At 36.0% G+C, this 27,175-nt stretch overlaps 2 protein-coding genes and 1 non-coding gene across 3 annotated transcripts in view; 2 read left to right on the plus strand and 1 right to left on the minus strand.

The window, feature by feature from the left end:
• Positions 1 to 11,540, minus strand: part of POLR1A (RNA polymerase I subunit A) — a 52,887-nt gene extending 41,347 nt beyond the window's left edge. Inside the window, exons 1-12 of the mRNA XM_032237284.1 lie at positions 11,364 to 11,540; positions 9,110 to 9,314; positions 8,780 to 8,929; positions 8,604 to 8,711; positions 7,851 to 7,936; positions 7,623 to 7,732; positions 6,263 to 6,349; positions 4,697 to 4,799; positions 4,434 to 4,596; positions 3,930 to 4,103; positions 2,423 to 2,545; positions 1,756 to 1,983 (exon numbers count right to left, since the gene is read on the minus strand). Of these exons, the coding sequence (XP_032093175.1) occupies positions 1,756 to 1,983; positions 2,423 to 2,545; positions 3,930 to 4,103; positions 4,434 to 4,596; positions 4,697 to 4,799; positions 6,263 to 6,349; positions 7,623 to 7,732; positions 7,851 to 7,936; positions 8,604 to 8,711; positions 8,780 to 8,929; positions 9,110 to 9,314; positions 11,364 to 11,437 (1,611 nt within the window). The 5' untranslated portion in view covers positions 11,438 to 11,540. The remainder of the gene's footprint in view (positions 1 to 1,755; positions 1,984 to 2,422; positions 2,546 to 3,929; positions 4,104 to 4,433; positions 4,597 to 4,696; positions 4,800 to 6,262; positions 6,350 to 7,622; positions 7,733 to 7,850; positions 7,937 to 8,603; positions 8,712 to 8,779; positions 8,930 to 9,109; positions 9,315 to 11,363) is intronic.
• Positions 11,541 to 11,547: 7 nt separating this feature from the next.
• Positions 11,548 to 27,175, plus strand: part of PTCD3 (pentatricopeptide repeat domain 3) — a 34,500-nt gene continuing 18,872 nt past the window's right edge. Inside the window, exons 1-13 of the mRNA XM_032237285.1 lie at positions 11,548 to 11,711; positions 13,198 to 13,247; positions 13,589 to 13,622; positions 14,949 to 14,994; positions 15,515 to 15,583; positions 16,597 to 16,701; positions 20,327 to 20,450; positions 21,167 to 21,270; positions 21,545 to 21,609; positions 22,897 to 22,984; positions 23,068 to 23,128; positions 25,038 to 25,120; positions 25,985 to 26,129. Of these exons, the coding sequence (XP_032093176.1) occupies positions 11,605 to 11,711; positions 13,198 to 13,247; positions 13,589 to 13,622; positions 14,949 to 14,994; positions 15,515 to 15,583; positions 16,597 to 16,701; positions 20,327 to 20,450; positions 21,167 to 21,270; positions 21,545 to 21,609; positions 22,897 to 22,984; positions 23,068 to 23,128; positions 25,038 to 25,120; positions 25,985 to 26,129 (1,081 nt within the window). The 5' untranslated portion in view covers positions 11,548 to 11,604. The remainder of the gene's footprint in view (positions 11,712 to 13,197; positions 13,248 to 13,588; positions 13,623 to 14,948; positions 14,995 to 15,514; positions 15,584 to 16,596; positions 16,702 to 20,326; positions 20,451 to 21,166; positions 21,271 to 21,544; positions 21,610 to 22,896; positions 22,985 to 23,067; positions 23,129 to 25,037; positions 25,121 to 25,984; positions 26,130 to 27,175) is intronic.
• LOC116523128 lies at positions 24,817 to 24,961 on the plus strand. Its single transcript, XR_004257054.1, has one exon. It is a non-coding gene; the product is annotated as a small nucleolar RNA SNORD94 (small nucleolar RNA).

Consider the following 27,175-nt stretch of genomic DNA (forward strand, 5'->3'; position numbering starts at 1 on the left):
TGTGTGTGTGTGTGTGTGTGTGTGTGTGTGTGTGACAAGGCAGCCTCATTTGCTTTATACTTCCTTTTGCTGCTTAGCCGCCACGAGGAACCATAAACCCAAATGGAAGGAATCCCCACCCCTCCTCATTCAATGGACTGCTCCCAGCCAAGCACAGCAGCAGCCATTCAGCAGCCCCCCGCATGTCTTTCCCTCCTCGCTGAAGAGAAGAAGCATGTTGACTGCTGCTCCTTCGGCCAAGCCAGTCCGAGGGGAAAAAATAAAGTGCAGAGAGAGATGTTTAGTCCTGTCCTGCGGTGGGAAGGGTAGAGAAAAGTGGATTTGAGATCAATAAAAGCCTTACTCTTTAAGAAGATCAAGCCCCCATGCATTCCATTTTTGCCCTCCCTGGCCCCCAGAAGCACTTTGCAGGCCTCCCAAACTCTCTGCATTTTCCATTTTTCACAAAAAAACAGGGTGTGCAGATGGTTTGGGATGCTGCAGAGTGCTCCTGGGAGCAGGGGAGGGCAAAAACGTTTTTAAAAAATTTACTTCTTCAAAATTGTGGTGTGTCTTACACTCTGGTGCATCTTATACTCTGAAAAATATGGTATGTCTTTCATCTATATGCTATATATTAGATTGTGTTTGAAGACAATGTTAAGCCAATAGTTATGCCAATATAATTAAAAAAGAAGATGGCCACTCTACCGCCAAGTCAGCTACAGCATCAAGCTGCTCAGGAGACAAAGCAGATACAGAGGCTGGTACAATAGCAACAATACCAATTGATCCCTAAGGCCCAATTTCAGAAACAGGCTCTTACATCCAGAAATGGAAGAATGGCCTTGGATGAAAATATCAAACTCTACTGTACTGACCCAGCATTATGGATGATACTCCACACAAAACACAGATGGGCTCAACTCTGTGAGGTGAGCTCTCCCTTCAGTCAAGCAAGTGCACATTAGGTTGGCCTTCTTAGTAAGATAACAGACAAGACAAACCTTAAAATATTAAAAAAGATACTTAGTGTATCTTATTGCTGCAAGACAGACTCATGAATCTACCAGTCCATGAAGCAAACTCCATCATCCAGTTTGCACTGCGCCATTAGTTGGGATTTGGGAATTCAAAACCTCTCTTATTCATAACATTTTGTATGGCTTTATAGGATTGTTGTCCTATCAGGGATATATAAGTTAAGCTCTGTGGATCCCCAGATGCCCAACACTCATAATTATACATCAAGCCTACAGATATGCAATACAGTACAGTAATCAAAATATCTAAAGCAAACATCCAAGCGAATATACTGGTAGTCCTCAACTTATGACCTCAACTGACCCCAACATTTCTGTTGCTAAGTGAGACAGTTGTTAAATGAATGAGTCCCCTTTTATGACTTTTCTTGCTACGGTTGTGAATCTCTGCAGTTGTTAAGTTAGTAACAGTTGTCAACTGAATCTGGCTTTCCCACTGGCATTGTTTGTAAGGAGGTTGAGGTGATTGATTACATGACTCTGGAACACTGCAACAGTCATAAATGTGAGTCAGGGGCCAAGAGTCTTAATTTTGATCAGGTGACCATGGGGATGCTGCAACAGTCATATGAAGAACAGTCTTAAGTCACTTTTTTCAATGCCATTGTAACTTCGAATGGTCACTATATGAACTGTTGTAAGTTAAGTTATGACTGTCAGGATCTCTACCACATACATGCCATGTATACCTTGATATAGATAATATAGATGACTAGATTTGGACACCACTCACAATTTTTATCCCTGGTTTTGGTGCTCCGGTGGAAGGGGTTAAGAGTTGCTTAGCTATGGCTTCCCTCTGAGTCTGGCTAGTGGTGCTCAATATTGTGCGAGACCCATCTTCATTGATAATCATGGAAGCCCCAGGGTGCTCATTTGGCCCATTTATGACTGCTTGCCTCAATTCTTGGACATTCCAGTGAGTGACAGGTTGAGGATAGGTCAATCTGGTAGCAAATACCTGCAAGAGAAGAAAAGAGGCAAAAAAGAAAACATTGTATACATTTTCATCACTCTTAAGAAAAATACAGTTATCTTTCTCTTGTAGGACACACTTCCACTGTCTAGATTCAATATTACTAGTGAGGATTATTAATTCTCATAAACTTCTGATTCTCATGCATAACTGACATAACATCTAAATATGGTAAATGCACCCAGCTGTACTCCTTTCTTTTTGTGGCCATCCGCTTTCCCATATTTCCTTCTTTTGCCTGTATTTCTCTCAACATTTTATCATTTTTTAAAATATTCCTGGCAATAGTTTCCAAACAGGGGAGACAAAGTTTTGGGGAGACAAGAAAAAGACAGCTTAAGATAAAATAATTGTTTTCTTAATAATAATAATAATAATAATATATTGGAATAGGAAATAATAATAAAAAATAATGTTTCCTTACCATAGGAATGCCAATTTCATTGGTCTGAATGTACATGTCAGGGCAAATGACTGACCGGGCAGCATAATCCACTCGCTTTCCCATCATATGTTTACGAAACAGGCCATTCTTTTTTTCAAGAAGCTTTCAACATAAATTTAGCAGCAAGGATAGAAAAAAAGACACAAACATAAATGGATTCATATCACTTTGAAGATTCTGAAATATTATCTTTCTAGTAGCAAAATCCAGAGAAATGCTTTTAAACTTTACTTTCAAGTACAGGAAAGTGCAAGAGATTATCTGATTTAAGGGTAAAATAAAAATTAGTTATCAATGTTATTAACATGTGTTTTGTGGAAATTATGTGAGAGATAGGACTAATGAAAACTAACACAATTCTGACTGTCAGAAATTCTGTGGCTATCCAGTATGCTCTATTTGGAATGTCTTTTCATGAGGAAATTGACATATATTTTGGATGCCAAAGATGTGACTTATGCAGGTCAGAAGCATCATCCAACTTTTTCCTTTTAATTAGTTGAAAAGAAAAATAAATTGTTGGCTTTCTCTAGCAAGAAATCAGTAATTTAATCTTCAATCAGTTTAGTTACAGGAAAAGCACTCTCTTGCCTTTCCCATTAGCCAGCTAATACAAAAAATTTTTAATGTATGCTCTTTATATATGGCGGAATGCCATATTTGGCATTCCGCCATATTTGCAAGAGGGGTACATACAGATGCACACACTGTGTTTAACCAATAACAAATGTGATCCTTGGGCCAAAAGATCCATCCATTCCTTCTCTATATTCCAATCTTACCACTAGAAATCCTGATGTAAGTCATCTGTCATAGGTTGCCTTATGTGCTCTTTGGGTGGTGTGATAATAGTAATTCTCAGTTAAGGAAAAAGCTTGGCAATAGGAACCTATATTTCGGAACCATCCCAAATCAACTACTGTAATGTACTGCATATGGAAACATTTTTGAAGAAAGCCTGTCACTCATAATGAATTGAGAACATAGATGCTAGTTCATTTTAACTGGGATTAGATCCTAAAACTATATCACTATGCTTAGATTCAAATTCTAACTTTAAAGCACTTGATAATTAAATACTTGAATGGTTGAATTTGGATATTTGAAACAAAGCTAGATCCCAAATCAATCTACTCATCTCATGTCAGTACAAAAAGCAATACTTTAGATATTACAAAAGTGTAGTTGATTATGATTACTAAGAAAACATTTTCCAGTGCTACACACTACTTACAAAAATTCTGCAGGTTGACACTTCTGATAATGATTCAATTCCATAATATCTTGGTTATTTAAAAATTATACGTTAATTTAGCTGCTCATTTTTGTTTCCTAACATGATTTGTTCATTACATTGTATATTTCTAAACTTATATGATATAATCTTGGAAGTATTTGTCTAAAGGATAATATGCAAATACAAATAATATACTTTATAGGTATATTTAAAATACTTAATATTTTTAAACATCTTCACAAATCTCACCTGTCGTACACCAGGGTATTTTTCAGATATCAATTTATCCATGTCACTGTCAAACAAAATATTAACATGGCTTTGAAGACGAATCCAACTATTATAAAGCTTATCTGCCGGAGTCTGCCCAGGAATTGTTGCCAAGACAGAATGATCTAGAGGTTCCAAGGGCTGGTCTATCATCTGTAGAACATTAAAATTTTAAGAAGAAAAAAATCCAGTTTAAAAATGAGAGGGGGGGGGGACAGGGAGGGGAGGGACAGTAGTTAAAAAAAGAGGGAGAAGGATTCATAGCCTTGATTTTACAAAGAGAAGAGTGCGAGCAATGGCTGAAGAATTTCAGCAAGATCTTTTTGCTTAAAGATGAAAAAGTAAATCTTTGTCATCAGTGTTTGGAATAATATTATTACTTTTTTAAATACTCAGAAAGCTGGCTAAAGTCTAAATTTTTACAAGATTACTTCCCCTAAATAGCTTTATTTTTTTCATTATGAATCATTAAAGCAATCTTACTGTCTTGTGATCTCCATTTTCTGTCTGTAATGAGTGACTTTGCTCTTGAGCAATGAAAGCCAGAAGCTTCCGAATGAGGAGGGCATCCTTCATAACAGCTTGTAAATTCACTGTTTGGCCATTTGCAAACATCTGATCTCCAACACAATTCACGGGACGGTATCTATAGATCAGATTGCACTGGTTATCCTTAGAAAATATTCTCAATAAACTGGGCATCATAAATATAACTGTTATAATAAAAATGAAAATAATAGTATTACCTGGAAGGTGGCACAACAAGTTTATTTAGGAAAAACATTTCAGGATTGAAAGTTGAATCACCAGTGACTGCCATCCCAGAGAAAAGCTTGCAAAGGAAAAACCCTGAAAATAGAAAGAACTGAAATAACCAAGATGCAGCCTATCACTGCTGTATTTCTCTAGAAACTTTTTATTTGATTTACATGTCATAAGCCAGATGTTACAATACATACTTATTTGGGTGTATCTATTTAGATTCTCTTTTCTCTTTATTATTTCGGTTTTATTTGCTGACTAAAGTTTGCATACATTTTTTTAAAATGAAAGGGAAGTCAAATTAGTACAAAACTCAAATATAACATTTCAGGATGTAGAGGTAATCCTCGGCTTATAAGAGTTCATTTAGTGACCTTTCATAATTACAATGTCACTGGGGAAAAAAGTCTCTATGGCAATTTTTCACACTTATGACCACTGCAGCATCCTCAGGGCCACATCATCCAGTGCTTGGCAACTGACTCATATTTCTGACAGTTGCAGTATTCCGGGGACATGTTATCATGTGGAATTCTGACTAGCAAAGTCAAAAGGGAAGCCAGATTTACTTAACAATTGTGTTACTAACTTAACAACTGCAGTGATTCACTTAACAACTGTAGCAAGAAAGGTCATAAAATAGGGCAAAATTCATTTAACAAATATCTTATTTAGTCACAGAAATTTTGGACTCAATTGTGGACATAAATCGAGGACTATCTAGTGTTTCTTAAATATTCATATGTGGAAATTAAGATAATTAATTTCATTTATATTTTAGTTAGACTTCTACAGTAAATATAGTCCAGCTTTTTACCACAGAGAAATTTTGTGTTCTTAGGTGAGAACGTATAGAAGTTTTGCAAGAATTATATGCAACATGTTTGCATAGCTCACATTTATTTCAATGATCTCATCTGAAAAAAAAATCCTCTAAATTATAGGTGTGATAATTAAGAGTTCAATTTTGTACTTTAAGCATTAATATGTACACTAGCGCCTAGATTTGCAATTATAGATTTCATAGATATATTCTACACGTAGAGTAACTCAGTGCTGGTTGTTATTTATAAAACACTTCATGATTCAGGATCTAAATTTTGCTGGCATTGCCTTTACTCAGCAGTATCTGCCCATTTACTGGAATGAGGGAAGTTTCCTTCTAGAGTTCTGCCCCTTAAGAAATGTCATTTGCAGAGATTCCAGTTCATTATTTCTGAATCACTATCCCCTTTTCTAAAACAGCATTTTCCCACTATCAGACGTGCTCTCATCCTGTTAGCTTTTCCCTAAGCCATTAAGAGCTAGCATTTTCAGTGGGCACTTAGTGCTGACTGAGTCATTTTAGTTTCTCTTGATGTGGGTGTTGCTATGATTATTCCTAGGGAAAGGGATGTTCCTGGTTGTAAAGTTATTTTATTGTCATTTTATGTTTATGCTGTTATATTTTAGTTTAGTTACTAAAATAAAATAGATCAGCCATTAACATAGCTTTCAGCATCTTTTTTTTTAAATAAATTGAAGAGAGAACAGCAGTTTTATTCACTTACCCTCATTCTTCCACAAAACTTCAATGTGTTGTTTGGCAGTCAAAGGTGTCATGTAGCCTCGTTTTCCCAGCTGAGTTTCATCTACAGCTAAGAAGTTTTAATTATGGTATGTCTTGACAACTATCACAAGGTACTTGAAATAATTTCTGCATTTACTTTTCTCTAGGTATTTTCAGTCAGTAGACAACTGCCACCTTATACTACACAACATTTTCAATTTATTGTGATTTATTTATTTATTTATTGTGAATAATCAACAGTTGTGTGGATATGAGCATCATGATAATCCAAAGAGTACGGTTCATGTACTGTGTCAAATAAAAACTGAATAATTCACATTTTGGGTTCACATGATTTGCAAAGTTAAATGTACTTTCTAAATTGTTGGTTGGATTAAGATTTGGCTGTTTTCAGATATAATGCTGCTTAGGGTGCTTGCTTTGGTCATGAAATATGACATCAGTCATTGTGGTTTGTGAAACCACAGATTTGTGCTTATCCCGTTTGGTTGCTATACCAAACTAGACAGTTTGTACCTGTCTGATTTGGTACAGCAATCAAACAGGTTAGGTACTGATTCCAATGGATAATTAAGAGTGCAAGAAAAACTGCAACCAGGCTGCCTTTTATAGAAGACCTTATATTGCACAGGTCAGGAAGGTTGAAAAGATATTTGCAGATCCCTCACACTCTTTCAGTTCCTCCCCTCAGGATGCCACTACAGAGCACTGCAGACCAAAACAACTAGACACATGGATAGCTTTTTCACGTGGGCCATCACTCTGCTGAACATCTAATTCTCACACTCATCTCTGTTGTCTATATGCATTTATCATATAGTATGGCTGTAGTGTTATTATTTATCATTCTTATTACATTCTTTATTACCCCCCTTTTATTAGTATCATTATTTTGAATATCATTATTCTGTTCCCTTGCATGTACACTGAGGGTTTCTGCACCAGAGACAAATTCTTTGAGTCTATAATCAAACCTGGCCAAATAAAGTATTCAATTCAATTCAAATATGGCTTCAAATATAAGTGAGAAAACCCACTCAGGCTAATTTTAGTGAAGACTGGAAATCTATGGGATTTGGGACTAGCTTTAATTCCACTAAATGTCCTCTCATTCTTAAATTTGAGAAAGCCCAGATAAATTGTGTCTTGAAATAATCTATAAATTCACCTAAAGTATCCATAACTTTCAATTATTTTTTAACTTAGACACAGAAAGCAGTTTAAAAGTTGTACCTACATCTACATGGCATATTCTATAACTGTTCTGGTGTGACAAAAATATTTCTCAATAAGAACTATTGTGATCTACGTTTGTATAATATACAACAAAATACACATACTTGCTACTTCCTCCACAATTGTCTGTTTGCCTGACTTCTGAGTTACGACAGTGGGATAAGTTACAGTGAGCTTGCTGTTATGTTCTTTGCGAACAAGTGATCTTCCTGCTCTTGAAGATGGAGGGGGAAAAACAGAAACATTAAGCCAACATGAAAACAAATCCTAACGGTGTTTAAACTTGTGAGGAAGGGAGGAGGAACAAAAATGTCTAGAAAAAAAAAACTTACTTGCAGTTTGGACATTTCTTTGAAGTCATGTGTAATTTCCAAAATTGAGAGATAATTTTACTTCTACGTTCACATACATTTTTTACCTACAGCAAGAATAAAAAGCAAAGTTCTAGAAATTATTCTTTGTGTGAAACACAAATTTAAATATAATCAAGAGCATTAACAAGAACAAATCTAATTTAAAATTTCATTCTGTAATGAGCTAAGAAACCTCCAATATCACAAGCATTTGTTATATTGATCCATGAATGCATTAAAGAGAACAGCAGGCCTTCATCACTTACTTTCTAGTCAGTCTTTCCATTTAGATTCACATAGGCTTTATCTCCTATGAACAATTCATAGCCAGGAAAATGCTGGATTCATTCTTCCTATTAGCTAGGACTTCTAGTCTAAATATTATCTAGCAAACCAATATATGCCACCTACATCGACTAACTAGGCAGTGACCCTCACAAATGTTAAAGAGATAATAGGAAGAATGAATCAATGGTTTTCCTGCCTGCAGACAGAAAACCCTGTTTTCTTTTCTGAGCAGTCTACAATTGTACTGCATTATTTTTGCAAAAGATGAAATTAGGGAATAACAGTTTGGCCTCAAACTATGAAATAAAAATGTCACATGTTAAAGCAGAATAAATGACATTTCCGTAAAAAATTACTGATTCACAAATTAATGGGAAATGAAATGAAGCTGTTTTTTAAAAGTAGTGTAAATAACTGCATTACATATTGATTCTTCTTACTTACATGTGCGCTGTAGTCCTTATGCTGATTATTTTGGAGCATATCTTTTGTGTGGCTATTTAACACTTCTTCAATTTCATCACCAATTACGTCTGAGCTTTCATCTAAAAACTGAGAGAATTAAGACATTAAAAATATATGAAATACTGTCAAAAAATATTAAGCAAAGTAAAACTTACCCTATTCAGGATTGCTTCAAGATCATGGACCTCTTGAATCAATCCTACTTTTAGTAGCTTTAGCTGATTTAGTAATAAATGAATTGGAGCTCGTGGACATGTTAGATGGCAACAATTCAAGCAGGAACCTCGCATCAGAAGGAATAATTTCTGAAAATAAGAACAGTTTCTTTATTATCTTGCTAATTCACATGTGTTTAATACCATGCCAATGTTATTTTGTTATAATATTACAACAGAGTGGAAAAGTTCTTATTATATATTATTAATTAAATAATAATTCATTCACTGCTACCCACATATGACATAACTATGGCTTAATATACTTACATCAAAAAAGAGAGGATTATAAACAGTGAGAGGTAGTTCTATGTGACCTAGATGACCAGGACAATTGTTGAAATCTTGCAAGCAAGTAACACAAATTTCCTTGTTGTCAAGTGGACCCAAAGCCAAATCATATAGTCCATTTGGGGATGGAGTACCCGCATTATCAAGAAAAAGAGGATTGGTTATAGATTTAACACTCAGTTTCCTAAAAGTGAAAGAAAAAGGGGAGGGGGACAAAGAAATGCCATGGTAATCTTAAAATTAATAACTACATTTCACAATATAAACAGTTCAACATGTATTAATTTCCTAGAAGTTTTACAGCTTTCATTATAAACTCAGAAACTATTCATCCAGAACAGCAATTGTCTGAGATATCTGCTCTTTTTTAACTGCTTAAAGAAAAGGAAGTATTCTATTTTGCAAACCTGTACATTACATAAAGTTTTACAGGGGATTTGTTGCACAGAACTGTCTTATAACTGGGTATATGACTATTAACTCAAAGCATATACCATGTTTCCCCCAAAATAAGACAGGGAGGTCTTATTATTTTTGAGGTGCAGGGGGCAGCGAGCGTGGTCACCTCGTGGCTGCAACTGTGTTGCAATGGTTTTTTGGGGAGGGCTTATTTTCAGGGGAGAACTTATTTTTTGTGCATGCACTTAAAAGCCTGATTGGGCTTATTATGTGGGAAGGTCTTATTTTCGGGGAAACAGGGCACTAATAAATGTTATGTTTTGATGCACAGAAAACCAGGTCAAATTCAACAGACTCAAACTTGCTGGATAGTATACATTTTAATATCCTCTTCACACATTTTTATCAAAATTGTTTAATACTATTGGAGGACACAGAAACCTCTTTTTAAGTATGATGCCATCTAAATACTTTAGTATGCACCAGCCTGAAACCAGATTGAAAAGAACTTAGAATAGATAATTCATATCTTCCAGGACTATAACCCAATCACATTTTCAACAACATTCACTGGAAGGGAAAGGTTTGAGATTAGATCCAGAACATTGGGTCTAGTGAAGGTCTTGAAGATGCGTATATCACCACTTCTTCAAACAACTGCCCTAAAGTATCATATACTACCACATGGATCAAAAAGCATGTCTCCTTCCAAATGGTTTTATCACCCAGACAGACATAGATCTAAGACAGAGGTGAACAAATCTAGCAGTATAATTCTATTTTTACCAAGAAAACTATATGGATAATGGTAAAACAATTCATGAGGTTGTGCTGCATTATGGGCCCTTTGGATCAGCTATGTCTCAACATGTTATTGAGGAAGAGCTGGAAATCTTTTGGAATACTAATGGTATTTATGTTATGACTAGATTAAAATCTATATGATATCTAGTTGCAAGAAAATCTAAAGTTGTAAAAACAAAATTACAGTAGGAATATAATGTAAGAAGCATGATCATGCAAAAGTTGAACATAGTTTAAAATAAAATGAATTAACTGACATTTTAGTATCAGCAAATGAAATGGACTGGAATTGGGCACTTTTAATCAAAAGATGAGTTTACTACAGTGCTTAAGATATGAAAAAGAAAGACGCAACAGCACTGATTTCATAAAAAGGATAAAGCAAGGGAAGTATTTGGTGCAATCAGTCAATGACTGAATATCAACTGAACTTTGCAAATGGCCTTTACTATAGTAATTTCCAGATGTATGTTTCAACCACTGATGCAGACTGATACCCTCATGAACTGTCCTCTACAAACAGGGAGGGTCTCCCCAGCATTTTCTGATATTTATGTTGCACTTTATCCACAGAATGTCACAGTACCTACTACTAATAGGAACTGTAAAGCAACATACAGTGAGTGAGGCACCACTCTGCAGAAGACTGGAAATTTTCTCTAAGAGTGAAACGCGAAAACGTTAATGTAAAAAACTGAGGATAACAGCCTGGTTTGTCAGGAAAGCAATAAGCATTTTGACAAAGGCCGGCAGATATGACACGCGGCCACATTAACTAAATTCCCCAATGCAGGCGGATTCCCGACGATTTTAACATCTGATCGTTGCTTGAAGCAGTCTGTCCAGTGATTCCCAACCTTAGCAAGTTGAAGATGTCTGGACTTCAACTCCCAGAATTCCCCAGCCAGCGATTCTGGGAGTGGAAGTCCAGACATACTGGCTGGGGAATTCTGGGAGTTGAAGTCCAGATATCTTCAACTTGCCAAGATTGGGAAACACTGGATCTGTCCTTCCTGCCGCCCGAATTTACCGTATCTCTGCATCCGTATACATCCCGAACGACAACCCCGTCAGGCGCCGCCACGGCACCTCCTTTGCCGCCATGACTCCGACTATCCAGAAGATCTCGTGTAACGCCGCCCAGATATCGCCAAGGAGGATCAGAGGGATCCCCGTCTCCTGCTGGCCGCGTGCGCTTGGTGCTGCTGCGGGCAAACAGCTTCCGCTTCCGGTCCCTTCCACATTTCAGCAGCAGGCGGGCAAGTTCCGTCATGGCGGCTTGGAGGTTGCGGCTGTGTCCGTTTCCCGCCCGAGACTTGTTACAGAGAAGACTCGTCGTTTCGGGACCATCTGGCGCTTTTAGAGAAGCGGGTGAGAGGTACGTTGGGTTGGGTCGACGCGAAACAAAGGAGTCCCGTGAATGACTTGGAAAGGTCAGGCACTGAAAGTAAATGCCTGTATAGGAGGTTGCAGCAGTAATATAATGAATCGGATTGCATCCTTTCGATCGCCTTATAATCGCCCGTATTCGAGGCTGGATGGCAAATCGTTCTTAAGATTGGTATTTCATCGCAATTATATTTTATGCGTCCCGCTATATTAGTTTAAAAGTAGGTAATCTGAAGCACTTTCTATGCGTTTTCAACTACAACGTCTCATGAAATACAACGTGATCTAAGGAAAGAGATTCAAAAAGTTCTAGCCTAAAATTTATTTAACTTTGCTCTAAAGCAAACTGGTTTTTGTTTCTGGGCATACTAAAGTTCTTTTTTTTTAAAATTACGATGCAAAAAACAAAAGATGGCACGCAGTAAATACATTTAAAATTAAGTACATTTATTACTGCCCATATATTCAAGAAATTTCCCCTCTTCGCATTAAAATTTTTTAACAAAAAGAGCTCTTAAAAACTCTACTCAATGGTTCTTGGGTGTGCATAAATCCTTATGACGTTTTATTTATTCAGTTTCTATATCCTGTTACGGAATTCCGCTGCCTGTTGTAAATAATTATGTCAGAATGTTGCATCCCCACAATAAGAACAACTTAATCAGAGAAGTCACACAGGTCAGTCTATTCAAGCATAGAATAAAAAACTTTATATTTGAGATGCTTTAATCTTGATTATTTCACTTAACAAAAGATTAAATAATTTTACTTAAAACATACTTTTTAATATTGGTGGGTAACTGAGAATATCTAGTACATATGCCACCTAGAAAGATTTTTCTATGTTTCATGATTTTTTAAAATAATAAATGATTGCCTAATCAATGATTGGAGAATATTAGATGAAGCTATTACTTGCTAGAAGTGCTTGGATAAATTATAAAGACCTGTCTCAAAAACCAAAATTTTGCTTGCTTCCTATTTGAGATAGTTTTTCAGAAATAGATTGGATTCATATATCACAGCCATAAGATGCTTTGATTTTAATTAAAGATGTTGCACAGACTTAGTCTCTGTATTTCAAGAATTATGCTTTATAACATAATGTATTGTTTAGCCAGTAAACTATGACAAATGAACCATGGCTAAACATTGTAATACGATTGTTTTAAAATGTATTTGTGAATATTAAAACTTGAAAAAGAAGCAATCTTACAATATTATATTTGATTTTCCAGTGAATATGCCAATTAGGGATATTGGTTACAGTGTTGGATTACAAACCCAGAGGTCCAGTTCTTGTCCCCTTTAGGCAAGAAAGTCAGCTGGGAGACTGTGGGCTAATCATTCTCTCCCAGCTCAATTTACTTCACAACATTATTAGTGTAGGAAAAATAGGAAGTATAATAAATGTATAGTATCATAATACACATGTATGTATATATTCATTTATCCATATATATAAATTTTCTTAGGCACTATTCAGAAAATGCAACCCTTCCAGAAAAATCCCCTATCCTGAAAGGTATTGTATTTTTTTGTGTTCATTCACGTAACATTAAAATGCATATTTGCAAATGATAAATTTATCATTTCAATTAATATATGTCATATAGTCTATATTTGAAAATAAACCTGAAGACTGGATTTGTTTTTGAATAAATTGATCTTAGAGAGGATAGCTTCTTTATATGGCAAAATTTGCTTCTGATTCAGATAACTTAAAATTGTTGTTTTAAAATAGTCGAGTTTAATGACTAATATGCGGTAATTCCATTCAGAATTAAAATTTTCATAGTTAAACATTTTCCAAATTATTCGGTTTAATAACTTAGTTATAGTTGTTTTTGTTTTTCATAATTGCAGAAGAAACTATTTTCCTTCCAAGAAAAAAAACCTGGTGAGTGAAATTCTTTTTTGTCCCAGGGACTGTATTACTATCCTTTCATGGCAACTTATAATAAGTTTAAAATAACCATAAGCCATAAACATAAATAATAGTATACAGCATTACAGAGCCTTTGTGAAATTATTGTGAAATTTTCCCATAAACCATCAGGAATTTATTGCATTTGCTGGATCAACTGAAGTTCATAAACATTTTTGTTACATAATTTCTTGCTGTAGGATATCTGTCTTCTGTAGAAAAAACATTCCTAGAGGTTACCCCAAATGCTTAACGTGCAGTTGTAAACAATGTGAATATTTGATTGTAAGATTATCATGTTCGAAAATAACATGATATCTTCATGCAGGTTTCTCCCTTTTTAAAGTAGTACCAGTTCAAAATAAAATGTGAGTCGTGCCTAAGACATGATTTCCTGTTTAGATGTGGTTGTGCATGTTGCCATAGCTAGACCGTGTCAAACATATCTACTATAAATGCAGTTGTCATTCCTTTGGCGTGTGTTTGCAACCCGCGGCTCTAGATCTGCATGCGGCTCTATGGGCCCCTTGCTGTGGCTCCCTGCCAAACTGGATCCCACCCCTGGTTGGCCCTCGCCTTCATCTTCCCACTCCCTGGGGTATATGTGTGCGATGAGTGACTGTGAGTTGGCCATGCCCATCCAGGTTTTGTGACTCCCAGTGTTTTCATTTCTGTGGGAAACGGGTCCAAATGGCTCTTGGAGTATTTAAGGTTGCAGACCCCAGGTCTACTACAACTATGGCCTAAGTACATAAGCTTAACTTCTAAAGTAAAGTATCTGCACTGCACAAGATATTTTTAATTAATTAAAAAACTACTACTTTGCACTAAGGAGGAGTTCCACACTGGAGGTAGCTGCTGGATTGATGGTATGCTCCACCTCCCAACCTTGCTCTCTGCTGTCGACCCATCCATCTTTTTGATGTATTCTTGTGTTCCTTTTTCATTGTTTATTTTATGAATTCTATTTTACTTCTAGTTTATCTTCCTTTCTTATCCTATTTTATTTCTGTTTATCCTCCTTTCATTTTCTTCCTTTTTATTATTGCAATGCCTAAAGTAGCCCTGTGTAGGTGGCAAATAAATTTAACAATTAAATAAATAAATTTAAATAAAAGCTTATTCATTCAAGCTTGTTTATTGATAATTGAATAGATAGGGTTCTGAAGCTTTATTTTAGATCTCTGTATCCTTGAATTTTTGTTCAGTAAATAACACCATATTTTCTTTTGAAATCAATATGTAAATTAAAAATAATACTGCAAATTTAAACTTTTAACACATTCTGCTTAAAATTAGGGATAAAACTGCAGTTCTTCAGGCACTTGCATTAACTGTAAACAGGGTAAGTACTACAAAGTTTTATTGTGTTACTAGTCCTTTTTTGATATGAAATACCCTTGTAATTGCAAAATATATTTTTAGCTGTATCATATGTTGCCTTTAATATTATTTCATGTTACATGTATTCCTGTATATGAAGGGGGGAAATATGATATTTCAGCTAAATAAGTTTCAAACGTAATACTGTGTTTGGAGTTGAAAAAAGCTATTTTTTTCTTCCATTATAAACAGTAGCATAAAGATGTTGTTTACAAACTGTTAACTTTTGATAGCTGCATTTTTCTTCTGAAATGTTTTACAGAAAGTTAATTCATATCCTAAAACACATGTTTGTCTCTTATCAAGTCTTCTTTTAGAAATATACAGTAATAGTAAGGAGTACAGTCATGAGTTTTTCTTAATAAAAGAGCTTTCCAATATTAAATTATTTGATAAATTTAATATCAGTACAGCAGAAAGATGAATTTACTGTTCATTTCAGCAGAATCTATACATTAAATGCTTTTTCTACCTCCTCATAGGATATTACAGCTGTTCCCTATACATTTCAAGATGATCCTTATCTTATCCCTAGAAATTCTTCAGAGCATGTAAGTGACTCTTCTGAAACTATTTGCCAGAAGCAAACAAAACAATGGTTTACTTCTCAATTGTTGCTATTTGTACATATGGAGGAGTATAGACTTCCATTATTTCTAGTATACTTTTGGCATTCTAAATTCCCTTATTTTACACACCGATAATCTACTAATTGAGGCTCAGTTGGAAGAGGAAAAGCTACATCTATCTCTCCCATTGTGTCGTTTGCAGAGCTGCTTACTAAACGTTACATATTATAAATACAAGAAAATAATAATTAAAAAATTAGATGTTTAGTAGACGACCTTACTTAATGTTAATAAGGAAAATGTATTTGCTTATAGGGGTTACATGTAGTCCTCTATTTGGGACTACGATGTAGCCCGGAATTTGGTTGTAAATTATTGTAGTCATAAGTTAGGTGATCAGTCTGAATTTTATGATCACTTTTATGACAATTGTAAAGTGACTCAACATGGTTATTAAGCAACTTACATTGAAGCATATGGTTGTTAACCAAACTAAGGTTATCTCATAGACATCTTTTTGCTTTTTAAAGTTCATTGCAAACTGATCATAAGGCAAGTACTTTATTTCCTTAATTGAAAGGACCCCTGCCAATAAACAACATTGGGAAAATGGGACTTATGACTGTTGTAGCATCCTCATGGCCATGTGACCATAATTCGGGTGCTTGGCAAATGGCATATATTTATTGTGGTTGTAGCATTGCAGGGTTACATGATCACCATTTGCTATCTTCCTAGCCGTCTTCCAACAAGCAAAATCAGTGTGGGAAGCTGGATTCCATTAATGACTGCATGATTAACTTAAATACAGTGATTTCTTAATCGTGCCAAAAAAAGATAACAATATCGGTGCATCTCAGATAGCAAATGAGGTCAGACAAAAATTCTGATTCCAATGTGTTTGTAAGTCAGCAACTACTTGTATGATGAATAGGATGTGTTATATATTATTCCTCCCCCCTCCCCAAAGTAATACAGGTATATTCTGTTCACAGCATTTCTTTTCCACGTCAAAAGCATCAGGACAGAATGCAGCCAAATTTGTTATTAATGCACATTCTGAACTTTTTGAGAAAGACTATGCTGAACCTCACATTCAGGTAATCTTTGCACTCTTTATGTAATATTTAATTCACATTTATTATATACAGTGATAGATTTCATATGCACTGAACAACATTATTTCCTCAATTAATCCACTGCTTCAATTCTATACACTTGAATAATTTAACTTGAATGAGTCATAATTTCTTTGCTTTGGCACAATCCTTTGTTCTTTACCATGATAAAGGTACAGCTGTGTGAAAACTTCCTGAACACTTTCAGTTTTAAGCGGTATTTTTACATGTTTAATCAACTTTTCACTCATAGAAACCGGTTCCACCACAAATGCGCGAACAACAAAAGCGCGCCTGACTAAACTGCGGTGACAAAAGCGCGCCAACGAATGAGCGCTGAAGCGTGCCGACAACAGTGCGCCGACAGAAGCGCGCTGTAGCCCTAAACCTTACCTTAACTTAAATCGCGCTTCTGTCGGCACGCTGTTGTCGACACGCTTTTGACATCACGGTTTTAGCGTCGTGGTTTTGTCGGCACAGTTTTGTCGTTCGCGCATTTGTTGGGTCACGTAGAAACCACGCAAAATTAGTACTTTGAAAATTTCTGTAGTATTGAGATACATATTTTTATTAATATAACCAAAGTTTTTAAAGGTTTTGAGTAAGTTTATATGGTAAAACAAACAATTTGAATTTTTGAGAATGTTAGGGTTAAAAGTAGCCAATCAGCGAGCTTTGGCTGACCAATCAAAATGCGCAGAGGCTAAATCTATGAGCCAATCAATGTTGTCATACTCTGACTATAGATAGGCATGAAAAGCATCGAGAAATTTAATTTAGCTCTGTCTGCAGGCAAGGATGAAGGCCTTTGCTTTCACCAGTACTGAGCAGCGGCTTCGCATCATTGTGCTTCATGAAGAGGGTTACTATTGTATAAAAATAGCCAAGAGACTGAAATGCCATCGCACCACAGTGAGCAGAGTGGTTGAAAAACACCAAATAACTGGTTCAGTTGATAACAGGCTCTGCTCTGGAAGATCAGGAAAGTTGGCAAAATCAGGCTCTAATGCATTACGATGGCTGACAGGAAGCTCACCTCATCTCAGATTACAAGAATTTGGGGTGAAACATGATGTAAAAGTGTGCACAAGCACACCTTTGCTCACAGACACTTACTGCTCTTGTCTACATGCGTGGGACAAGAAGTATGCTAAGTGGACCAATGAACAGTGGGCCAAGATCATCTTCAGTGATGAGAGCAATAAGTATGGGAATCAGAGCAATAAGTATGTCAGAAGATTTCCAGCTGAAGAATTTAGGCTATACTGTCTGAATCTATCTGTGAAGCATCCATTGCACTTGATCTGGGGCGGTATCACTGCTTCTGGTGTTGGTCGGATACAAATCATGCAGGGAATCATGAATTCCAAGCAGTATGTTGAAGTCCTGAAAAAGACCATGCTTCAGCAACTTGTAGGGAAGGATTTTTACTTCCAGGATGACAACGCTCCTTGTCATCGAGCCAAGTCTGTCCAGCAGTGAATGAAGAAGCATGGTGTTCGACTCTTGGATTGGTCAGCTCAGAGCCCAGATTTGAACCCAGTTGAGAACTTGTGGTCCAAGATTGGTTACAAAATAAGCAAGTATCCAAAGTCTAAGCAGGACCTGATTGAATCCATTATTGCAGTCTGGCCACATTCTCACCAAAGATCATGTGCAAAGGCTTATACAATCTATGCCGATGTGATGCCGCCTGGTGATAAGCAATAAGGGCTGGCCAATTTCATATTAGTAACCTTGTTTGGTTACCTAAACGGTCCTTTTCAGGGCCACAAACAATAAAAAATGTTAACAAAATACTAGCATCAGTCTTAGTCATTGCAATATGTATGCCACTGGGTATGCATCAGTTAATCTGTTTTCATAATCATTGTAAGCATGCAAGAAAATTCACAATCCCCATCCAAACAGCACCAAATTGCAAAAAGCTTATGTTTTTCACTTAAAAAACCCCCAATATTTATATAAATATAACAATATTTGCATAGCTTTTAGCATAAAATATCATAAAATCAATGGCCTATCCAAAAAATGTCGTAAACTGGACTTTTTTACACAGCTGTACTTCAGATCCTCATCTTCTTTCTTCGCTACATATACATTATTGCTATATATATATTATTGCTTTGACATAGAATAATTGTATGTTGTGCTACCTATGTACACATTTATGTTTAAGAATGGATAATCTGACATTATTGTGAGAACTTCACTCAGGACATAGCAATAATAGGGAGAGCAATAAGTCTCTACCTAGAAATTCAGAAAGTAATTAAAAAATCACTAGTGGAAGAATCAAGGATAAGTTTTGAAGATCACTTTTACCACAAACATAAGAAATCTTAATAATGAACAATATCTGCTCTAAAATCTAACAAATCAGATATGTATGTGTGTATGTATCTATGTGTGTGTGTGTGTGTGTGTGTGTATGTATGTGTATATATATATGTATGTATGTATATATATATATATATATATATACACACACAACACACACACACATACATACACATATGTACATATAAAATATAATCCCACAGGGTCTAAATCTGCAATCTTTTCCCTCTGTGCTTAAATAGTTTAACTTGCTGGATGTAGCTGCCACAATTAGGTATTTGCGTATTTTAACTCTTCAGAGTGGAGGATATCTGCAACGATACTGGTTTTGACTGGGATTAGGGTGAAGCTTGACCCAGCAGGATCAGAAGCAAACAGCAAACACAGTTACAATAACTGTTTCCAGATGAAGTCCAGGTGCTTCTCTTGCCCCAAAGCATGATACTTTTAATCTATTGTATCATGCAAGCAGGAGAAAGAGTCATAAGATTGAACCAGCATCTAATATATATAAGATAGTAAGAGAGCTAATCCTGCTTCACTGTTCTTATTGTCAGAGTAAAGGTCTGAATGTGGCTTTCTACCTGAGTTTGGTTATGCACAGAATTATGTCATTGCTGCTCAAGATATCATTTGATTTACTGGAGTACATTAGGATGCAGGTAACTCAGAGGGAGCCACTCAATAACAAAATGGTTTAATATTTATTTATTAAAATTTATTTATTAAATTTATAGGCCGCCCAATCCCGGAGGACTCCAAAGTAGTATCAAATTTAGTAAATTTCTTTTCAATGCATTCTTATTAGTTATATTTGAAATGACAACATTTGATTTAATTTTCAGTATGACTACATATTGGAGCATGATATTCCACTGGGAAGGGTTACGATAAAATTAGAACCATTATAGTACATAGATATGTTTATGACTAAGACTTTTAGAAAACTGAGACTTTTGCTTATACAACCTGTTTTCAAATATTCTAATAGTTTAAGGCAGAGAGCATAAGTCCCAGGCCCAGTGAACAGGTCTGTTCCTACAAATGTTGCTATTTTCAAGACATGCATCCATCAAAATTAAGGAAGTAGAAACATCATGCTGCTGCTCCCAATCTGAATCCCATCCTCCTGCTTTTCACTGAAAAAAGATAATAGATTTTAGAATGATAAAATAATTAGACATACCAGCTCCTTGCAGGTTGCTAAATTCCTAATGATAACTTTGTAGAACATTTGATCCTAATTGTATTGTGTTGTTCCCTTTAGAGTCTTATGCCAAAAAAGTCGGTGTTGCAACTTGACGAAGTGAGTGAGGTTGCATTAAAAAATCTAATTCAGCTAAGAAAAGTAAACGCATCTGTGAATATGTATGATCAGCTTCTACAAGCAGGTACTAGCTTAAACCAACAGTTACAATAAACAGATTTGGGTGGATATCAGCTGTTTTAAATTTGCAAAGATTTATCCTACGAGATTTAACTCATTTGTAAATGCTTATAAAATAATGATAGGTATTATATAGTCAAAGCTATTTTGAAATCTTTATTCCGTTTTAATAATAGAAACAAATTCCATTGGTTTTGTTTTTTGAAGATTTATACTAAAGTATTTAAGAAACAGCAGGGTTATTGTAGCATGTGCAGTTATTAGCCATTATGTTTGTGGAAGGTACAAAATATTTATGCTGACAGAATAGACAAGACAAAGCAACCCAGCTGGCGAACTTGCATAATTTGATTTAATTAAAAAAATCAGTTAATTAAATAAAATAATTTGAGTTATTTCATGTACATTTACAGCCATATTACTATATATCTCAACTTTTTAAAATTCAGGCACCTTATAACAAAACCATAACTTAAAACCTCAGAATATTTACTTATCAAACCGTAATCCCACCTCTCCCCTTTGGAGGGGAAAACAATAGTAAATGCCAGCTTATCCAAAGCCATGGTAATTGCGATTAGTCATTAAACAACCGATTTTAAATTGAGGATTACCTGTTCTGTTTGTTATGGCATTTCAAGTTTAATAATTTATTAATATGTTTATACATCAGCTAATTCCACTGCTATGATTTTTAGTTCATGTTTTTTGCATTTGCAGGAACAGGTATACCTCTGGAGACCGCGAACAGTCTTCTAGATCTTCTATGTTTTTATGGAGATAGAGAACCGGATCAGGAGAATGATAGCAGTTTGGAAAAACAAGTAAATAAGGATGGATGGTTTTTCGAATAAGGCTATACCTGCTATGTATAAAAAATAAACAGTACTTTGGATATTTCTAATTGCTGTGAAAGGGAGCTAGGAGCCAGCCCTGTAGTCCTAGTTTTTCATAATAATCGAGAACTAGAAATAGTTAGTTGTTTGGTGGGACCCTGAACTTTGTATAAAAATATTTTTAACGCCTAGTTTAAAAGGGAATTGTGTTTGGCATAGATATGCATGTGCTAGAAGTCTAACATTTGAAATTCTTGTGCAGGAAGAAACTCCGCCAAGAAGGTACTTGGCAAGGAACTCTTCTAATCCCCAACAAATTACATGGAGGTATGAAATATACTAGCAGCAATGTCTTGCAGTATATTTGCATGTATTTAATTGGAAATTCCGGATTTTTTTTCTATATTAAGTAGCTTATTAAAAAAAATACATTAAACAAATGCTGTATAAAAAGTAGCTTAAAATAACCTCATCAGTCTTACAAATATGAAAATATATTTCCTACCATCACCTTTATAGCCCAAGAAACTAAGGAGAATCCCTTCTGAGCCACTTGCTCCACTCACTATCCAGTTGCAGGCCATTCCCTCTGTTACCTAATAGTTCCCTAGGCAGCATCTCTGTACCCTCTCTCTCAAGGTCTTTCCCATATCCCATATATCAGTCCCAACCTTTCCACATTGACAGCCCCAATGGGAGGGTGAGTAGCAGGCACATGGAGCTTCATATGTGAGTGAAGGGAGCTTGTGTTCATGTGTGAAGTTCCACTAGCTTGAGCAGAGGGTGCTCATGTGAGTGGAGAGTGGAGATTCATGTACATTTGCCCATCACTCGCATGGCCCGGACCAGTAATGAGCCGCGGCTTGGGGGTTGGGGATCTTTGCCATATACTATTACAGTATTGGAAACCATATACCATTATCCCATTGGGAACCAGGCTGCTGCAGCAGCAAACAAGTACACAAAGAATTTAGGAATTTAGGTTGCATGTGCAAAACCATTCCCCCCACATTGCACAACCAAAAAAAGTTTGTGTATCCCTGATCTAAAAGATTTAATTATGGTTATTAGACTTCTATCCTTCCTTTGTTACTTTATCAGTAACTCAAGGCAATGAATATGCCTAATATTCCTTATTCCTCCTATTTTCCCCAAATTAATCCTATGAAGTGGAATGGACTATCAGAGTGACCAGTCTAAAGTCATCCAGCCAGTTTCCATGCCCAAGCTGGGATTAGAAGTCTCAAGGTCCTGGTTTCTAGACCAGCATCTTAACCACTATACCAAATTGGCTTTATGTTAAATCCCAGAAGAAAAGTGATATACAAATATAGTAACAAAAATAATCTTGCATGCCCTTGTGTATGAAAAAATACAGGTACCAAATTAGATATTGTATTTGTTACCTATGCAGTTTGTCAAAAGTATGATGTATAATGCAGTGCATGTTCATCCACAAAGATTTTATATCTTGAAAAAATAAACTATGTGCCATGCTTAAAAATATAGTGAGTATGTAATAGGCAAATAGGCATGAACAGATCATAGTACGTTTTATAACCACACATTAGAGAACATTGTTATTGTCAGTATGTTATCTTTTCTAAATTCTAGGGAAAACAACAATGCTGAGAGAGTATTTCACCTAATGCCAGAAAAAAATGCACACTCCTATTGTACAATGATCAGGGGAATGGTGAAGGTACAATTGTAAATCTTTAACAAATTTATTTCTTTTTTTTCGTTCATGTCAATATATTATTTTATACATTTTTGTCATTACAGCATGGAGAGTGCGAAAAAGCTTTTGACATGTATGCTGATTTGGTGAATAAAAATCTTAAGGGTAAGCTTTGGATACTCTTGCATTAAAATGTGCCAATAAGAAAAGCTAGAAATAAGCTGTGCATACAGAATTGGTCCTTCTACAGTATAATTAATGCAATCTTTGTGAGTAGTTCTGTAACTTTGGTTTATATGAAAATGATAGCTGCTATATTAAATAATAACACAGTTTGATAGTACAGATTGTCCTCGCTTAATGACAATTCAAACAATTCTTTGAAGTTATGATAGGGCTGAGCAATGGTATTTAGGCTCAGTCCCCAAAGTTATGGATTGCAGGGTGCACTTCAACACCACCCATCCTATTTCCCCCTTTCTCTGTCCTTTTGACCCCCAGCACTCCTGGCTCCTATCCTCCTGTGCTTCACCTCTTATTTTCCTCAAGGCCTTGGGAAGAAAGCCTCCTGTAGTCAGTAACTGCCTTGCAAAGGGCCAGGCTAGCCATGTCTTGTCAGCAGCGGTAACAAGGCAATGGCAACTAATGAATCTGCAAGGATTCCAGAAAGAACTAGGGTTTGTTCCTGAGGGTTTACTGCATGTCTTAGTTTCTGTTTGGAATGAGAGGATGGATGTGTATCGTACCCAGTCTCCCTCCTGGAGATCCCATTGCTGTCTGAAGGAGCTGGGGAAAGTGAATGAGAGATGAAATATCTAGAGATCCACAAAGAATGCACTTCACCAACACAGGTCAATCTGCTGTTTAGGCCTAACTTGTGGCAAAAAGCAGCAAAGCAACACTATTTCACTCCCCTGTTTCATCTTCAAATTGCCATTCAGCAGCCTTGTTTCAGGTGACTCAAGATCTTCTAGGCAACTGTTGATCTTCAAGGGCAAGCAGAAGACATTTCAGAGCATCTGTTAAACAAAATCAAGTTCATTCCCAGTTAGCTGCCAACCTTGGCGCAGGTCTGGTGGAGATGTCTGTGGAACAGCCTAGCCCTGTTAACTGACAGTAGTTTGAACCTATTGGACCTGAAAAAGCAAACAGGGTCCTTATGACTATGAGTTTGGCCACCTCATATAGACCATGAATGAAGCAGTTTATCCAGATTCTTTGAATGAGGATTCAGACCTGGAGATGGGAAGGAGACAGCATTGGTTTGGTTGATTTGAATAATCTCTGGGGAGAACAAGGTAGGAGTAGGGCATCCATCCTGGCAATGCTTGACCTCTCAACAGCTTTCATTAACATTGATCATAGTATCTTCATACTATGAATCAGCTTTGGGGATTGAGAGTGGGCAGAAAGGTGAGCTTTTTCTGCTGAAACCCTCTGGAACAACAAGCCTCCTGGGGTGATGTTAGCCCCAACATTCATGGCCTTTCAGAAATCCCTTAAAACATGGTTTGGGATTTTTTCAACAAATTGGGGACACCTGGTAATGTGTTGACTATGTTATATGTAATATTCTCTCGCTTCTGGTCTTTTTATTTGTGTTCATTGTTTTAATTGGTTTATTTTGATAGGAGGCTTTATTGCCACTATGTGTGCGATGGTCACATATTTATAGATGATTTATAGATTATTATCTACAAATATGATAAATAAATGGCCATGTTTTTAGTAAGAAGAGAGGGGAGAAGAGAGATATAATTGATTACATGGCAAAACTGCTTGTGCCAATGGTCTTAATACATGTCTTCCATCTCTAGCTATAGTACAGGATTTCTGACCATTGGAGATTTCTTGCAGCAATGATGAATGGCGCAGGGGTACGGACCTCAGCTGAATCATGGGGGCTGAGTGTGAGTTATTTGTGTCCCACCATTGCTGGCAAGTGGCTGGCTTTCTGGGACCTGGCTCACATGAGAATTTCGCCTTATACTGAGCTGCTATAGATCTACTGACTGCTTCAATCATAATATATATGCTATTTCTTATGATATAACTGGCTTTCTGTTTGTTTCAGCTGATGTGAGCACCTTCAATACACTGATCTTAGCAGCTGTAAATGTTAAGGAAAAATACATTGAGAAATGGGCATGTATTGAAGTAAGGAGAAACTGTTGGTTTTAACTTTTCCATAGTAAATATTTAGCTGAAGTTAAATCCTTTTATGTATTATAATTTATTAGTAATGCACTTTTATAGTATGTATCACCCACATTTGCTCAATTTTTAAAATATTCTACGGTTATATACTTAAATTCTGTGTAATCAATTCAAAGGTTTTAATAATATCAGGGAGATAGAGTAACTTCTATATAATAGTCAGTACAAGTGAAATTACAGTATTTGGCATATGCATTCAATGCATGTGAGGACGAGAGGAGTTTTGGTTGTGTATTCATTATTTTTAATCCATGACACACTTATATCTCACTTGTATAAACAAAGGAGCTACTCAAAACTACTACTTGGGGTGGGAAAGGCTCATTTAAAGCAATACCTATTGGTTTAATGAAATTTGATTTCCAAGTAGCTTCCAAATGACACAAAGGGACTATTTACAAAAGAAGGGGGTGTTTTCTATTTCTGGGGAGCAGCTTCCTCGGGTTTACCTGGTATCTACATTACTTTCCCTTCAACTGTGGGCAAACATCTTTCTTGTGGGGTAGTTATTTTTAACACTTAATTTAACTGATTAATTTTGGGTTATATTTACTATTGGGAGGTGTTTCTACCTATTTTACTTTATGCCAGATTTATCTTTTATCTTTATAATAATACATTTTAAATTATCAATGTAATTATAGAAGTATGTGGTTGACAGTTTTCTAGAATGGTATTAAATAAATGCGTGTATAAATGCTAAGGAATTGTGTAGTGGAGAAGATGTAGATACAGAGTTTGAAGGAATGGGAACATTGTTTTTACATAAAAGTTAAAACAAAATCTTCATATTTTGGTTAATAGGACTTGCTGAGGCAGATGGCTGAACAAGATATACAACCAAATCTGCTAACTTTTAATTCTATTCTGAAAGCATTGAAGCAATGTGGTAAGGTATCCCGGGCTAAGGCTAGACTGATCTTGAATGAGATGAGAGCGCTAAATATAGGTAAGAAGTTTCTGTAATCTGTAAGATTAATTCAATACACATTTTCTGTATTAAATCTTAGTAGTAATATTTTTTAAAGAGATAATCCTGTGACTAGAATTATATTTTGAATTATTCACACATTTTGACCTGCAAAGTTATTTGTTTAATTGCAAATGTTTAATTAATTAATAATAATAAACTTCAGTACAGTGCCTTAAAAAGGACATACAAAAAATGTTGAGACTCCAGAAAAAGTGCAGAGAAGAGCAACAAAGATGATCAGGGGACAGGAGGCTAAAATATATAAAGAATGGATGCTGGAATTTGGTATGTCTAGTTTAATGAAAAGAAGGACTAGGGTAGACATGATACTAGGGTTCTAATATCTCAGGGGTTGCCACAAAAAAGAGGGAGTCAAGCTATTCTCCAAAGCACCTGAGCGTAGGACAAGAAGCAATGGATGGAAACTAATCAAGGAGGGAAGCAACCTAGAACCGAGGAGAATTTTTTCTGACAAAACAATTAGTTAGTAGAATAACTTGCCTTCAGAAGTTGTGTATGCTCCAACACTGGAAATTTTGAAGAAGAGATTGGACAGCCCTTTTTCTGAAGTGATATAGGTTTTTTTGCCTGAGCAGGGAGTTGGACTAGAGGATCTCCAAGGCCCCTTCCACTTCTGTTATTCTGTTATGTTATTCTGTTAAAGAAATAGTGTCTTAAAAAGAGAGTGTAAAGCAGCATAAATTTAACTAAATATAAAACATGACCTTATAACATCTCCTCCCTAGTCTTCAGTATAGTTCCTCAGGAGCTCTCAAAGGTTGCCTCCATTATATCTTGAAGGGGGAAAGAGAAAATTACTGTGTGGAAAATAATAATTTTTACCCTTAAATTCTACCATGTTTCCCCGAAAATACGACATGTCCTGCTAATAAGGCCATGCCACATTTTTCTGGTGGGCAAAAATATAAGTCCCTGCAAATAAGCCCCTTGGACAACCCACCACCTCCAGCCAGGCAGAGCACCGCTCACCAACCTAGCGGTATCCCGAAGGTGCCAGGCTG

The sequence above is a fragment of the Thamnophis elegans genome, chromosome Z (genome assembly GCF_009769535.1).
Source record: "Thamnophis elegans isolate rThaEle1 chromosome Z, rThaEle1.pri, whole genome shotgun sequence".
NCBI classification, from domain to species: Eukaryota; Metazoa; Chordata; class Lepidosauria; order Squamata; family Colubridae; genus Thamnophis; species Thamnophis elegans.